The 15,941-nt window shown below is 46.0% G+C and overlaps 1 protein-coding gene across 8 annotated transcripts in view; it reads left to right on the forward strand.

Annotated features, from left to right (window-relative positions):
- The first annotated feature begins 220 nt into the window (after window positions 1–220).
- LOC132327215 (potassium voltage-gated channel subfamily A member 6-like) overlaps window positions 221–15,941 on the forward strand; it is a 52,326-nt gene continuing 36,605 nt past the window's right edge. For 3 of the 8 annotated variants that reach the window (XM_059846164.1, XM_059846165.1, XM_059846161.1), the window contains exons 1-2: window positions 221–6,713; window positions 7,021–7,107. In XM_059846164.1, the coding sequence (XP_059702147.1) occupies window positions 249–1,805 (1,557 nt within the window). In that variant the 5' untranslated portion in view covers window positions 221–248 and the 3' untranslated portion in view covers window positions 1,806–6,713; window positions 7,021–7,107. The remainder of the gene's footprint in view (window positions 6,714–7,020; window positions 7,108–15,941) is intronic. The other 5 variants (XM_059846168.1, XM_059846167.1, XM_059846163.1 and 2 more) reach the window with 4 other exon arrangements.

Here is a 15,941-nt window from a genome sequence, read left to right on the forward strand (position 1 = left end):
GCGTGGGGAGCGCAGCGTGGAGCCAGGCGCGGCAGCAGCGACAGCAGCAGCAGCAGCGCCGTGCCCCAAGCCCCGCGGCCGGAGGAGGAGCCGCGCCGGGAGCACCGCGTAGCCGCCGGGCGAGCGCGGCCGCACCGAGGCGCAACAGGCGGATGACGGCGGGCGGCGGGCGCTGAAGGCGAGCGGGGCGAGGCGGAAGGGCAGGGAAGGGCGGGCGAGGAAGGGCAGCGCCGGGCAGAGCGGGCGGGATGCGGGCGGAGGAGCCGCTGGTGCTGGCGGCCCCGCGGGCGGGCGGTGAGGCGGAGGCGGAGGTGCCCAGCGAGGAGCGGAGCGGCGGCAGCTGCTGCAGCAGCGAGCGCCTGGTGATCAACATCTCGGGGCTGCGCTTCGAGACGCAGCTGCGGACCCTCTCCATCTTCCCCGACACGCTGCTGGGGGACCCCAGCCGCCGGGTGCGCTACTTCGACCCGCTCCGCAACGAGTACTTCTTCGACCGCAACCGACCCAGCTTCGACGCCATCCTCTACTACTACCAGTCCGGGGGGCGGCTCCGCCGGCCGGTCCATGTGCCCCTCGACATCTTCCTGGAGGAGATCCGCTTCTACCAGCTGGGCCAGGAGGCTATCGAGACGTTTCGGGAGGATGAGGGCTTCATCCCAGAGGAAGAGAAGCCTCTGCCCCAGCACCACTTCCAGCGCCAGGTCTGGCTGCTCTTTGAGTACCCCGAGAGCTCCGGGCCAGCTCGGGCCATCGCCATCGTCTCCGTGCTAGTCATTCTCATTTCCATCGTCATCTTCTGCCTGGAGACCCTGCCAGAGTTCCGCCAGGAGCCCAAGGGATCCCAGCCTGGCTTCGGGGAGGCTGCGCCTCTCGGGGACGAGGTGCTGATGCTGCCGCCGCTGCCCCCGCCAAGCGGCACCCCCCCGCCTCTGCGCCCCGCCGCTGGCTCCGGCCCGTTCTTCACAGACCCCTTCTTCCTCATCGAGACCCTGTGCATCATCTGGTTCTCCTTTGAGCTCCTCGTGCGCTTCTTTGCTTGCCCCAGCAAGCCCGAGTTCTCTCGCAACATCATGAACATCATCGACATCGTGGCCATCATCCCCTACTTCATCACCCTGGGCACCGAGCTGGCCCAGCAGCAGCAGCAGAAGCAGCAGCCCGGGAGCAGCAGCAACAATGGGGGCCAGCAGCAAGCCATGTCCCTGGCCATCCTCAGAGTCATCCGCCTGGTCAGAGTCTTCAGGATCTTCAAGCTCTCCAGGCACTCCAAGGGGCTGCAGATCTTAGGGAAGACTCTCCAGGCCAGCATGAGGGAGCTGGGCCTCCTCATCTTCTTCCTCTTCATTGGGGTGATCCTCTTCTCCAGCGCTGTGTACTTTGCAGAGACTGATGACCCTGACTCGCTGTTCACCAGCATCCCTGATGCTTTCTGGTGGGCAGTGGTGTCCATGACCACCGTGGGCTATGGGGACATGTATCCCATGACCATTGGTGGCAAGATTGTGGGCTCCTTGTGTGCCATCGCTGGTGTGCTCACCATTGCCCTCCCTGTCCCTGTCATCGTGTCCAACTTCAACTACTTCTACCACCGAGAGACTGACCATGAGGAGCAGTGCCAGTACACCCACGTTACCTGTGGCCAGCAACAGTCACCCTTCTCTGAGCCCAAGAAAGGGGACAGTAATCAGTCCCTCAGCAAATCTGAATTCCTGGAAGAAGAAGACCTGGAGTCCATGAAGTATTCCAACTTCATTCCTCCCAATAACCAGGATTATAAAGAGAAGAAAATGCTGACAGAGGTGTGATGGGTTTTGTTGTTCTGGGTCCAGACATGGAGCTGCAAGCCGCTGTTACAGTTGTCTTCCTACAAGCAGCTGGATCTATTCAGCATTTACATGCCAGACTGTGAATTGTGATACCGTAAACAGAATGATTGTGATAATGGGCTCTTCTGTCCTGATTTGCTGTTTCTCATTACTGTGTGCAGCCAGAAATGTTCTTGCTTTATTCGGTGGAGTGCTAGCTGTCATCCCCACTCCCTTATGCATTTCTTTCTCTGCTTTTGATGTCTGCTTTGATCCAACATTTGCTCCGAGACCAAGTCTTGTAACTCCACTAGCAGAGAAGTCCTTGCCACTGCTTCAGCAGAAGCATTCAGCAGTGTAAACAGTTAAAGGGGCTACAAACATCCGGCTCGAGCCGTGCTCTCAGTCTCTGTGCCAGTGCGGTGCCCTTGGCTGTGGAATCAGTCATGCCTGCCATGCCTTTGAATAATGGAAACGCTGCAGCCAGGATCACAGGGAGCTCTGCAGCTGTAAGGGAAAGCCAGCAAACAGATACCTGCCTTCTTTGCAACCCTTGGCATACTAAAAGATCCTCCTGGTTTGTGTTTGAAAAAAAGAAAAAAAAAAGTGCATGAATCTAAAAGCTCTTTGCTACTTGTGACCATACATCATGTATCAAAAACAGGCTTAAAGCAGTCAACAAGCTTGGTGAAGATTCTCTGTGTTTATTTATGCCTTATTTATGCCAGTGCCCTGATGTTAATTGGCTTTTATAGTACCAACTTAATCTTCATAGTGGTAAGTGCCTTCTGATACAAGGCGTGTTTGAGTAAATTCATTTGTTATCTGCAGAGTTCATCTTCACACAATAGCGTTTAATGAGATGTGCTTTGTGCTTCAGATACCCAGCTCTGTATTGGGCATGTGAGAGCAGTTGACTTCTCTGTTTATTTTAATTGAGCATTTGTGTAGCTGAGGGAAGTTTGCATGTTGACGTTTTGTTGATGTGGCAGGAAAATCCTGACCACAGAGAGCTCTGCACCTGTGCTGTGTGAGGATCATGCTGGTTTAGCAAGTCACACGTATAAAATGCTCCAGGGTGAGTGTGTCAACATTTGAAACTGAGACTGGCACAGAAAAAAACTTCCCTAAACTGTCTGCACAAAGCCAGCAGTACCCAACAGACCCTTTAAATGAAGGGAGAAACAGCGAGACCCAAAGAGATGTTCTTGCTGTATTGCTGGCCTAGACAGTTCCTGGTATTTCATGGATAGGAGCGACAGCAGTGTTTTTGTAATTGGTTTTATGAGAGCAGTTTGTGCCAGCCATGCAAAATATGCATAGCTTGGCCTGCGGTGCCAGGTTTGCCAAGGGACCAGAGATTTCTATCTTCAAATACACATTTTGCTTCCCAGATAATTTCATTAGTTTCAGTCAGCTCTGCCTTACACCTAACTTTTAAAATGTTTCAAACTCTGCCAGCAGGTGAGAAAGGGAAATGTATGCTTTCAGATTCCACTAGCAGATTTTCCTGCAAGGAAAAATCCTTCTTCTTTGAATTCTAAGTGTTTATTCTGCATTCACACGTCTGCATGTGTATGAAAGCAAAGGCAGCCATTAATGTCTTGCATTACAGTGTATGAAATGCATATTGGAATGTACTACATATTGCATGGGACACATGTAATACATAAACCAGACATAATGCCAATGTGCAAAAATATAGAGAATAGATTTTGTATATATATTGTGCTTTTTAGCCATAAGACTAAGAATGCTAAAGGCATATCATAGAATCAGAATGGCCTGTGTTGGAAGGGACCTTAAAGGTCATCTCTTTCCAGCAAGGGAAACCTTCCACTAGACCAGGTTGCTCAGAGCCCTATCCTTTAATATAGTCAAAACTGGCCATAGAACTGGTTGTGAGGTCGGATCTGTTTGTATCTTCATTACTCTACCTGTTTTCAATTATCTTGAGATATGGCTCCATGCCTAGAGTGCTTTTATTGAGGCCTATCTCCATCCTGGCCCTGCTCATATGGTAGAAGTTGTTTGTGCAAATCCTAACTACTCCATTTCTCCAGAGTGCTGTTGCCTTCTCAAATGTTTTTAGTGTGGAGGGATCTCCCTTGGGGTCAGCACACAACCATTATATTAAAACCTCTGCTCTCTCTCTCTTGCTGAAATCAGTAGGAAAATGCCACTTCTCTTAGTCTGGGAGACACAAGTTTGATGTGTGTGGAGATTCTCAGTTCAGTCAAAGAAAGAGCAGAGATAATTTCTCCCAGCCTGAGCTTAGAAGTCTTAGAGGAAAGAATTAGAACAATTATTATCTCTCTTTCTGTAACCATTGTTTATAGTTATGTTTTTCCACAGTATGCTATTCATGGTGCACCAATAGTGTGAGATGATTCTACTTTAAAACCAATCAAGTATCACCTTAACAAATCACATCATAAAAATACCTGCTACTTTCATTAAAATTAACCTTCTAATCCACCTGAAAACTAAAATCTTTCTTTCCATCCCTAACTCAGCAACATCAGATGTGGTGAGGGCTCATAGCTCAGAGGGGTTTACCTGAATAAAGCCTAATTTCTCTTTCCTTCATGGGACTGATGCAAAGGTTTGTGAAGGTCTGAGCCTTGGGGACCATTCTGCATCCCTTGACACCTATAATCAGCTGGTGGGCAAATTGTCCTGGTAAATAAGTGGGACTGAGTGGCATGGTGGCATCTCTGTTGATTTTGTGTAAAAATTGTCCAGTTCTTAGCGTGTCTTAGTCTTGGTGGTGCTCTTAGTTGTGTTTCAGGGTCACCTTAATGAAATCTTTACTGTGAGGCAAGAGAGGCACTGTTCTTCAAATTTCGTATTGCTAGAAACTAGCAAAAGAAGCTGCTATTTAATAAGAGGGATGTTTCGAGGCTGCTGCCCTCTCCCAGCAGAATGCCCATGTTTGGGGATATTTTATGCCTGAGTCTATCAGCTGATAAAAGTTCCCCCAAAGTAAGATATAAAAAACTCAGGTTGAACACAAGTTCAGGAGGAGTCATGAGACACGCTGAGCCTACGCCAGAAAATTCCTGGGCTCGTTTCTCCCCCTGGGCCTGGCCCTGTTGGCCCTGCCAGACGGGAGTCCTCCTTGCCCAGAACAGGTTGTTCTCCTGACCAGCACGACAGACAGCTGGACATGGAGACTCTAGCAACAAAAAAAGATCACTGGTAGCACAATCTCAGTGTGTCTTACACAGATCCTCCTGGAAAAAGGTGTCCTGCCCTTGGGTGGAATCCAGCTGTGAGTTTCTAGTGGGTATTGTATTCTCCCTCCCACAGATTGCACCCAAGGTGTGAAGGAATTTTGTGGTGAGCAAGGCAGCTCTGTGCAGTTTTTGTGAGCCACGTTAATCAGTTCTGAAAAGAAAAGGACACATGAAAAAGTGTAAAGCAGGAGTGGTGTTTGCTCCCTGGGTTTTCTATGTTGGCTCTAAGAGAAATACAGACCACCAGCCGAAGCATGGAAACTGTAAACTTGGGACTCATTTGAGGCACGTAAATCCTTCTCAAAGCACCTCCTGAAACGCAGTGAAGTCCCAGAGTCATCAGTAATGCTATATATTACAGAACTTGTGGAATCTGACCTTTTTTAAGGAGCCTTCAGATTTTTTTTTTTTAATGTGACTGAAATGACACTGTGGCACCCACTGACTTTACCAGAGGTCTTGTGCCACTGAATCACAGAGATGCTTTCAAAAACCTTACCTCAAGTTCTCAGCCCTTGGCACTTCCCCCCAGCTGCTCAAAATGCAAATCAGTTTCCTTCTGAGGGTAGAGCACATCCCTGTGAAGCCAAGTAGGCACCTCCAGGGACTTGTTTCCATAACAACCTCCCGGACTGTTTCTCTCTGTGCTTTGATTGTGGCTACAAGCAAAAGCACTCGTTGGATATTTTGTGTTCAGATATCAGCACCTTATCTTTACAGATGTTTTCTTTGCCTAGTGGAGCTGATCCCTTTACCTTATATCATGTACAGGACAGCTGCCCTGTCCAACTTCAGGTGGGCAGTTTCCAGCCTTCGAAAGCAGAGAGTGTAAACCTGGAGATGGGAAGAGATTTTATTCGTCCATTCTTGCACACAGAGAGCTGGAGAGTGTATGAAGGACAATCTGAGCACTCAGCCGGGGAGCTGAGGGGCAACTGGTCTGATGTAGAGTCACCTGGGTGCCTGGTGACAAGGAATACAGGCTAAAGCATTACATTAAAGATCCAGAAATTCCTCTTGCAGCAATCTCACTAGGAAGTAGTTTTGCAGTGGAAGAGACTATTGCTCCTTCCAGATCCCCTGGCTGGTTTGTGACAGTTGGTTCCTCTGATCATTTTCCCACAGGATGTTTTTCACCAAAGCAGGACAGGGCAGAAATCATCTCCTTGGAGGTGGGGAAGGAAGGAAGGAAGGAAGGAAGGAAGGAAGGAAGGAAGGAAGGAAAGGACAGATTTTACTGAGGACACCATTTTTTTTATCCACACAAAGGTCTGGAAGCATGAAAGGCGTGAAGATCTGTTCTGAGGTGTTTTACTGTTGGACTCCTGTTCTTACCTCCAAGATGAAATTCCTGTTCTGCTCCTTCTTGGAAAATATTGGAATTTGGGATTATTTAGTAATTTTGGGCCTTTTGATTCCGCTTTCATGGATAAAAATTCACTGCTACAGCAGCTGTGGGGGTGAAGGTGACTGAACTCGGTCTTCTGTCCCAGGTCCTCTCATTCAGAGGTCCCTATGGGATAAAGAAGAGTGAGTGTAAAGAAAATTCAGGGCAGCAAGAGACAGGGTAAGGACTGAAGTGTCTTCCACACGGTGATGGAAAGAGCAGCATCAACCCTAAAAGCAAAGGAACAAACAGCTTCAGCATCTGCTGCTATGGCAGAAATAGGTAAGGTTTCTTTCTGTTTTGGGAAATTAATGACCAAGAGTTTCTTTAAATTAGTGAGGAAGGATTTCCTAATTAAGTTTTGCAGCCTAAAGGGAGAATCTGGTTCTAGGTGAAGAAAGAAAGATAATTATAAACTACAGAAATGTAGTATGAGCCAGATTCTCACCATCTGCTGATTCAAGCTGGCAAAACTCCTTTTAGTACAACTGCCTTGGATTATATCGGGCTCCATCTTCAGTCTTCTGCATCAAATCCAAGCGCACGTACCGTTTGTTAAACTGCTTGTTTTTGTTTGTTTTTTCTTGAGGTCCTGTTTACATCAGGGAAAGATCTGCAGATTACAGCAGGAGTCAACCACAGCTTTCCCAAAAGCTTCTACCTGACTCAAGTCCAAGTAAGTCCTACCAAACTCAGCAGAGCTAAATTAAACTTAAATTCAAGTTTATATTGACAGAAATTAGGAGCAGCAGCATTTTATGCATTTTTTTCCTCGCTGGTGGAGAGATGTGGAGAGATTCACAGGGAATTGGAAGATACTGCCGTCCATGGTACCCCTGTGAGCACAAGATATCTCTGTTGCTGCTGCTGTAACCAAGACCACAGCCTTGAGCCCTTCATCATTGCTCTTTGAAGCTTGCACCAAAGGCAGATCCCATCTGAGGAGATTTGCAGCCATGTTATCAGCAGGTTTGCAGGAGAATGCCTGAATTGCAGGCACCTGCTTTAGACATAAGGAGGGGAGCAGGTGTTGGCAGGATGAAAAGACTTAATCCCCCGATGAAAGGAACCAGGGGATGTGGTGTGTCCTTAGCTGCCACCAAAGACGGTGCCTGAGGAAACTGCCTGCCAGTTTCAAGGAGCTCTTCTTGTTCAGGCTGGGGTCCTACAAGACCCTACTCAAGGAGATAAGTCCAGAAAAATGTTTTGGGGGAAAGCAGACAGTGACTGTGCTAATTAACAGTGCAGTATATGCTGTTAGTACACGTTAATTCCACATGCTTTTCCCTCTTTGGGATTTTCCCTTGCTCCAGGGAAGTCTGTCTGGGGCTTGTTGGCTGGCACAAGGAGTTTGAATGTCATAAGATGGCTTTATACTTTAGGAAACTCATAGCTGAGGTCAGTGTGGGTTTTACTGTCCTAAAACATTCAATGGTGAACCCTCACCACTGGACATATCGAGGTTGTCTATAATGCCAATTAATAAGAGGATGCCCAAGAAATAATTGAGCTTTGCTGTGTAAAACTTCTTCTTAGTTGAAGGAAAGAAAGGATTTGCAGGAGGGAAAGTGCTCATCCATTTCTGTGGTCACCATAAATACTGAAGCTGTGTTGACTACTCATTGGAGGTCAGAATTAGGGGAAACTTTTGTCTTCACACAAAGAAAATTCAGCAAGTCCTTCTTTGGCCTAATTTTCACTAAATTAATATAAAGATATTTATTCAGTGGTATAAAATTTTGGAACACCCTTAGTCCAAAAGTGACATAAGTCACAAATGTATTGATTTAATTACCAAATCTAGCCACTGTCTGTTTAACAAAATGAGGGCCCTTGATTCTGCTCTCTACCCAAGGTTAGATAAACGTTTCTATAGGATTGTGGATGGTATGACTCCTGATTTAAATGAGTGTGAGAGAAGAATCAGGCTCAAAGAAGACGACTGTAAGTGCACATGACGAGGCTGGATCTCTTTAGGGTGCTGTAGGTGCACATTGGTCCATTCACTTAAAAGGCTGTATACAATTTTACACCAACAAAAGGTCTAGCTTTTAGGGTACATATTGGTTTATTCTCTTAAATTCTCTGGAGGGAAATTAAATGGTATTTTACAAGAAAACTGGAACATTACCATCCCTTCCTGCTGCTCCTTGATGCATCTGTTGTTTTCAATTAGCTAGATGGCATCCATTTTCAGAAAGCAGATGCTGCCCTCTTTTACACTGGTGCAATTCTGGAATAACTCCACTGATGTCAGTGAAGTGACTCCAAATTTATCCCCAGCAAAAGCAGAATTGGACCACAGTCTCTTTGTCTGCCTCTTTGCTCTGGTGTTCTGGGGAAGGTGTGGCACTGCCACAACATAAGGTGAAGGCTAGTGCCTTTCTGCTGTGCTGTGCTTGGCATTTTTGTGTCCTTGACACCTCCACTCACATGCCTGGCTGGAGCAGGAGCCAGGCTGGCCTGGGGCATGCATGGCCACCAAATTCCTCGTGCTGAATGTAGCACTTTATGGCTCTGGATTCCTGACCACTCTCCATCTTAGCTTCCTCTTGCCTGGATATGTTTCCCAAGGAGACAGAGCTTTTTAAGATGAAGAAATGTAGTTTCAATTCTTAAGTAATAGAACAACAGAATGGTGGCAGAGGTAGATGTGGACACAAGCTCTGCGCCTCCTACATTTTTTTGCTGAAGAGCTATGTGAAAATCATTGCAGTCCTGGAAGGTTGGCTTTACATCTGCTGGTTTCAAAGTCTCCATTTATAGGGAGTACTAGGTTGGAAAAATGGGACTTATTTGCTCTAACTATTCTCATGTCAGTCCTGCCTTCCCTGAAACTGGACAGAAAGCTTTGTGTAAAATCACCAGTTTGCTGTAAGGGAAAATACCACTGGAGCTGGGACAGATGAGGGTGAGTAGAGGGAATAGTTGTGGAATCATGGAATGGCCAGGGTTAGAAGGGATCTTAAAGACCATCTCATTCCAACCCCCTGCCGTGGGCAGGGACACCTTGATTGCTCAGAGCCCTATCCAGTCTGGTCTTGAATATCTCCAGGGATGGGGCAGCTACGGCTGCTCTGGGAAACCTGTTCCAAGGCCTCCCCACCCTCACAGGGAAGAATTTCTTCCCAATACGTAATCTAAATCTCCTCTGTCAGTTGAAGCCATTCTCCCTTGTCCTGTCACTCCAGGCCTTGTCAAGAGTCTCTCTCCATCTTTCCTATGGGCTCCCTTCAGGCGCTGGAAGGCCACAATGAGGTCACCTCAAAGCCTTCTCTTCTCCAGGCCGAACAATCCCACCAGAGTGGCTCAGTTAAAAAAAAAAAAAAAATCCAGGTGGAAGTCTTGGAAAATCTCAGGACAAGAATGTTCAGTAACACCTGGAAAATGTTAATTCTGCAAGGCCTCATCTGGAATGCTGTGTGCATGATTGGTGACCTAAATTTTGTCAGGCAGGATGCACAGAAGAACAGCAAGAATGATCAGGTGGATGGAATGTGCTTTGCTAGTGGAAGCTGGAAGTGCCTGACTTTTCTAGGCTAGCAAAAGACTGACAAGATATGTAGTTGGGAAGGTACTGCGGGCAAAATAACCGAAAAAGAGGAAAAATATGAGAAATTGTAAGATCTTCACATTTCTTGTGTCTCCAGATCAGTTGCCATACTGCACGTTTACGTACAAAACACCAAATCATGGTGATTTTACTACTAAATACTTAGGTTTTGTGGGTAGGAGGGAGAGCTAGGAGAGGAACTGTGAGTCTTGGGAGGTTTTTTCCTCTGTGGGACTGAGGAGAGAGAAGGAAGTCCTAGGAGTGGGGTAGAACGGCACAGAGGATACCATATCCCTCCAGGAGCTGGTCTGGAGGCAGAGAGCAAATTCACACCCTTTAAAAAACCCCATCAAACTCTGTTACTGCTCTTCTCCTCAACCTGGAATGGCTGCTCACCTTGTCCAGTCCTTTCTCCCTATCCAGAGCTCTCCAGCTCTTTGCTGACCTTCCTTCTTCCTGAAGTCTGTGATCATTCCTCACTCCCATGAACTCACTGGAATCATTGGAACAGTGCATTCATTGCATCTAATGTTGAGGAAAGCCTTGAACCAGCTCTGCTGCAGCTCATTTAGATTATCTGATTTGAGCAACCTGCCCTGGTGGAAGGTGTTCCTGCCCCTCTGACAGGAATATTGTAATTAGGTGATCTTTAAGGTACTTTCCAACCCAAATCGGTCTGTGATTCTGTGGTTTGTTGCAGAAATGAGCAGTGATGCGTGGTCTTCAACAACTGCTGCTCATAGAATCATTAAGGTTGGAAAATACCTCCAAGATCATCAAGTCTATCCTTCAGTGGAATATCACAATGCCCAGAAACCATATGATGAAGTGCTATGTCCACTCATTCTTTGAATAGTTCCAGGGCTGGTGACTCCAGCACTTCCTTGGGCAGTCTGCTCTAATGATTAACTGCTCTTTCAGAAAATTTTTTTGCTAATCCGGTCCTGTCCCTTGTTCCCCTGGAGAAAAGGCTGACCCCCACCTGGCCACACCCTCATGTCAGGGAGTTGTGGTGAGCAGCATTGTTGGGTAGGAGGTCAAAGCAGTTGATCCCAATGGCCACTCTGGCCTGAAGAGATGAACAGAAACATTTCCTATGGCATGCACTGTTCTGACACAGAACAAAATTTCACGTTTCCACTCTTACCTCTCTTACCTCTCTCAAATCACAGAATTCACAGAACCGCTAGGTTGGAAGAGACCTTAAAGATCATCAAGACCAACCCATGCCCTAACACCTCAACTAAACCATGACACAAGTGCCACACCCAGTCTTTTTTTAAACTCATCCAGGGATGGTGACTCCACCACATTCCCAGGCAAGCCATTCCAGAACTTTATTACTCTTTCAGTGAAAACCTTTTTCCTAATATCCAACCTATATTTCCCTTGGCACAGCCTAAGACTGTGTCCTCTGGTTCTGTAAGCTGCTGCCTGGAGAAAGAGACCAACCCCCACCTGACTATACCCACCTTTCAGATAGCTGTAGAGATTGATAAGTTCACCCCTGAGTCTCCTTTTCTCCAGGCTAAACAACCCCAGATCCCTCAGCCATTCCTCAGGGGGCTTGTGTTCCCAGCCCCTCACCAGCCTCGTTGCCGCCTCTGGATGTGCTCAAGTGTCTCAATGTCCTTCCTGAACTGAGGGACCCAGAATTGTTTCCCCTGTGAAGGAGAAGATCCTCTTAAGCTCAGGAGGCAGACAAAATATTGACTGAGGTGGGAGCTTCATCCATTCAGCCAGCTCTGTGTCATGGATGTACCAGGAAGAGCTGCCCTTAGACTTTGTCCTTGAGCTTTCCTGCTTGTTGATGCTCTTTGTTCACTTCAGTGAGGAAACCATTGTCATGTGATTTCCATCTCTACTTTAGCCTACCTGTTCTGCTCTTTAGCTTTTCTCCTGTGCGTAGTAAGATGGTGAAGGACCTGGATGGGAAGCCACATGAGAAGCAGCTGAGGGCACTTGGCCTGTTCATCTGGAGAAGAGCAGACTGAAGCCAGAGCTCACAGCAGTTCTGCAGCTTCCTCATGAGAGGAAGAGGAGGGGAAGGCGCTAATCTCTGCTCTGTGTGACCAGGGACAGGACCCAGGGAACAGCTGGAGCTCTATCAGGGAAGGGTTAGGTTGTTTAGGAAATTTTCTTCCCCACAGAGCGTGCTGGGGCACTGAACAGGTTCCCCAGGGAATGATCATGGCCCCAAGGCTGCCAAAGCTCCAGGCACAGGGTGGGATTGTTGGGGTGTCCTGGGCAGGACCAGGAGTTAGACTTGATGATCCTTGTAGGTCCCTTCCAACTTGGGCTGTTCTATGATTTGTGATTCAATGAGGAAAAAAAGAAAAGCCAGGCAATGGAAATGTTATGAATATCCATGCACATCACAAAAGCCTGTGAATGTGGACACCACTTGTGCTTTATCCATGGCATTGGCAGAATGGTGCACACCAATCTGGCGGCCCTTAAGATGTCTTAAGAACTTGTCCCAAGCACTTGGCATCATTTGAGTCATGGCAACAAGCCACATTAGAAAGGAGTTGTAAGAAATACAGAGTAAGCCAAGGAGTTTGATTTGAACCATGAACACAGTCATGCATTTATTTCTGGTCTCAGTTTACTCACAGAATTATGGAATAGCCCAAGCTGGAAGGAACCCTTAGCAGTGTGTAATTCTCAGGCTCTGAATTATTCTCATATTTTAGTGTGTCAGGAATAGCACTGTCTGGCACATTCCTTTGAGAACTGTAGACTATGGCCTTTCATGCTTATGACAAAGCAATTGATCTTTGTAGCCTGTCCTTGGAAGTGACTTTCAGAAATGTTTTGGAGAGTGTTCACTGCTGCAGTAGTCTGGTATTTGATGATCTAGTTTTCAGCAGTGGAATGCAAACATTTCTTTGGATGTGTTTTCAAAAGGTGCCCCTTCCTCAAAATCAGCAATATTTGTGTGAGAAGTTTCATTTTTGTTCATTTTGGTACCCTTTACAAAAGGCATGTTTGAAATTTTTTGTAACATGCACAATCTCTTTCTTAATATTCTAAATATTTTTTGCCTTTTTTTTTAAAGAAAATGCATGTAAACAAGGTAAAATACAAAATTTGGTCCTGTTTTGGTTTTTGTTTGGTTGGTTTTGTTTGTTTGGTTTGGTTTTAGGATTTTTCTTTGTTTGTTTGGGGTTTTTTTGTTTGTTTTCTCTAACTTTGATCTGGAATGAAATATATAACATGCATTTGGGGTTTGTGTTGTTTTTTTTTTTTTTTTTTGGAAGGGAGGGGATATCCTTGGTTTAGGGGAGTTTTTTTTTAAACTCTTTTTTTAAGCAGTGTAGTGGTAGGCATTGGTTGTTCCTGTTCGCTACCAGCGTGGCTCCAGTGTCAGCTCCAATACTTCCTTGAATTCAGCTAGGTGGTACTCAAATGCTCCAGAGGAGATGAAATGACAACCCAAAGCTCATGGGTAATTACAGCATGTACTCCCAATGACAGAAGAGATGTTCCAGTGCTTTGGCTATGGCTGAGTCAACCCAGTTTTTCTTTTCTGCAGCTCCAACACCTGCCCAGTTGAAAAAGTTTTTTGATGAGACCGAACTGCTTTTCCAGTGCTGTCGGACTTGTTAGAACATGTCATTCTGAATTGTGAGCTCCTCCTGTTCCCACTCGGCTGGTCAGCTTTTAGGATCTTTTTACTCTGAGATCATGTGATAAGAAAAAAAAAATTTAAAAAACTACAAAAAGCTTGTTATTAAAATTTTCTGGGTGAAATCAGAATGAAAGGAAAAGGTGCTATCTGCAGAGGACTGTGGCTCCTCTCTTACTTTTTTCTTGGCTCTTTAAAAATCAAACCTGTGCAGATTTGTGAGCTGCCACTAACACTTAGCTAAGGGGATTTCAGAGGAGATGAGTTGGGAGTTCCTTGCACAGTAACCACTAATCAGCATCCGCATAGAAAATGTCTGAATACATATTGATAGAGCCAGCTGCAGCTGAGAGGGGTTCTGGGGGCTGATGCAGCTTTCCTCCCCATCCTCTGTCCCCAGTCATGGAAACTGTGTAGAAAAACCACCCACTGATACTTCTGGCCCTGGTATTTCTGCTTGTTGTAATTTCACCAAAAGGCTGTGTGGGTTTTTGATAGTTAAGAGACTGCTTAGGAAGGAAGGTGATTTAAATATTGGGCTTGGAGTCAAGGGGACAGTCCCCAGTTCTGTCACAGGGCCTTTGGATGTCACTCACATCTCAGTGCCTCAGCAATAAGATGGGACAGTATAAAGCCATTGGTTTCTTTCTTTTCCCTAAACCTTTTAGACAGGGAGATCTTTCTGAGTATTCCTCATCTCCTCCCTGACACCTGGATAATGTCAGGCACAGCTGGAGACCTCTCCTCCCACAGGACATGGTGTTGTGCTGCTGTCACAATAGCGATGGCAAACAGATGGGCAGTGAGGATGAAAAAAAACACAGGAAAATGTTTGTCCCTGTGCATGTGACTCATGGAATACCCAATTGCTGACAAGTCCTGCTGTTACCTGGCTCTTTGTTGGGCTTGGCTGATCTGATGCCTGTTTTCCAGGCTCAGACACAAAACACTCAGAGCAGGCCCCTCATTTGTGACTCTCCCTTCCCTTGCAGGCTGCCTGATAATTAAAAGTGTGCAAAAATATTTCTGTCTGACAAAGCCCAGAGCTGACTAAACTGCAAGGTAAATTGAAAGCTCCTGGAACGCTCACTCCATGGAGATAAGAGGCTGACATCACTTTTCACAGCTAGTTCAGAAGAAGGGAATTGAAACAAATTCTTCTCTTCTACCCCCTGAGTTCCCCTCAGGGACCAAGGTGTTAAAACAGCAGAAGAAAAATATGCTGGAGGGGGAAGGAGTTCACTATCTCCTTCAGAGATTTGTGTCAACTCTCCAAGCATGAAGGACTGGCACTGAGCAGTCAAATCTGCATTTTGAATCTGGCAAGATTGGAGGTTTTTTGCAGATATTCACTGGCATTGTTAGGAACTATTCCTCCTAAACAATTTGGTAGTTTTTTTCCCTTTATGGTATTTCAGAGGGATATGAGGATATATAGAATAGCAATTACAGCTCTTCATGGTTTACATTTAGTCATATATTGGTGATTCAGAAAAAAGCATATGTAAAAAGGCCCAGATGAATCCTCTTGCAAATTCCTTCTCATCCTACAGCATATTTAGGTGCTAGAGACTTACAAAGAATGCATGAATTTTACAAAAACCTTATGTTTTTGGAGAGGGAGTAATGCCATGTCTTTGTGTCCACCATGATGCATGAAGAATTTTTTTTGATGGCTAAAATATTTTAACAGCTCTGCTGATACAGAGACTTAGCTGAGCCAAATCCTCAGCTGATGTTCATACATCAGCACATTTTTCCTCTGATGCCAACTAGGCAGCATGGTAGAGGGTGCTTTAGAAGCCTTTTTTATAATTTAGGGGGTTTTGGGGGTTTATTTACTGTATCATTGGGAAGCAATACCTGTTTACCTTGAAAATTCAATGTTTTGAAGTGTAACTAAAATTCCCATTTGAATGTTTTTTGAGTTCTGACTGTCAGATGTGCCACAGCACCGTGCTGGTCTGTGGATAGACTGATGCTCACAGGCACATTCTGGGTCAGGATCTGAGATGGATCTAACATTTCATTTTTCCCATACCTCAACTCCTCTGACTCTGGAAGAAAAATAACATTTTTCCCTCCTCAGCCTGCAGTTGGGTGTTTATCAGTGGTAAAGTTCTAGGTACACTCATTTGTCTTCAGATAATGCAAATGGCTATTTTTTTCCTTCAGGGAATCACAAGTAGATGGTGTGAGACAGGCCTGGGAAATTAGAATAATAGAATTACAGAATGGCTTGTGTTGGAAAGGGACATTAAAGATGATCTCCTTGCAGTGCCCCTGCCATGGGCAGAGACACCTTCCACAAGACCAGGATGTTCAG

The sequence above is a fragment of the Haemorhous mexicanus genome, chromosome 5, assembly GCF_027477595.1.
Source record: "Haemorhous mexicanus isolate bHaeMex1 chromosome 5, bHaeMex1.pri, whole genome shotgun sequence".
In the NCBI taxonomy this organism is placed as follows: Eukaryota; Metazoa; Chordata; class Aves; order Passeriformes; family Fringillidae; genus Haemorhous; species Haemorhous mexicanus.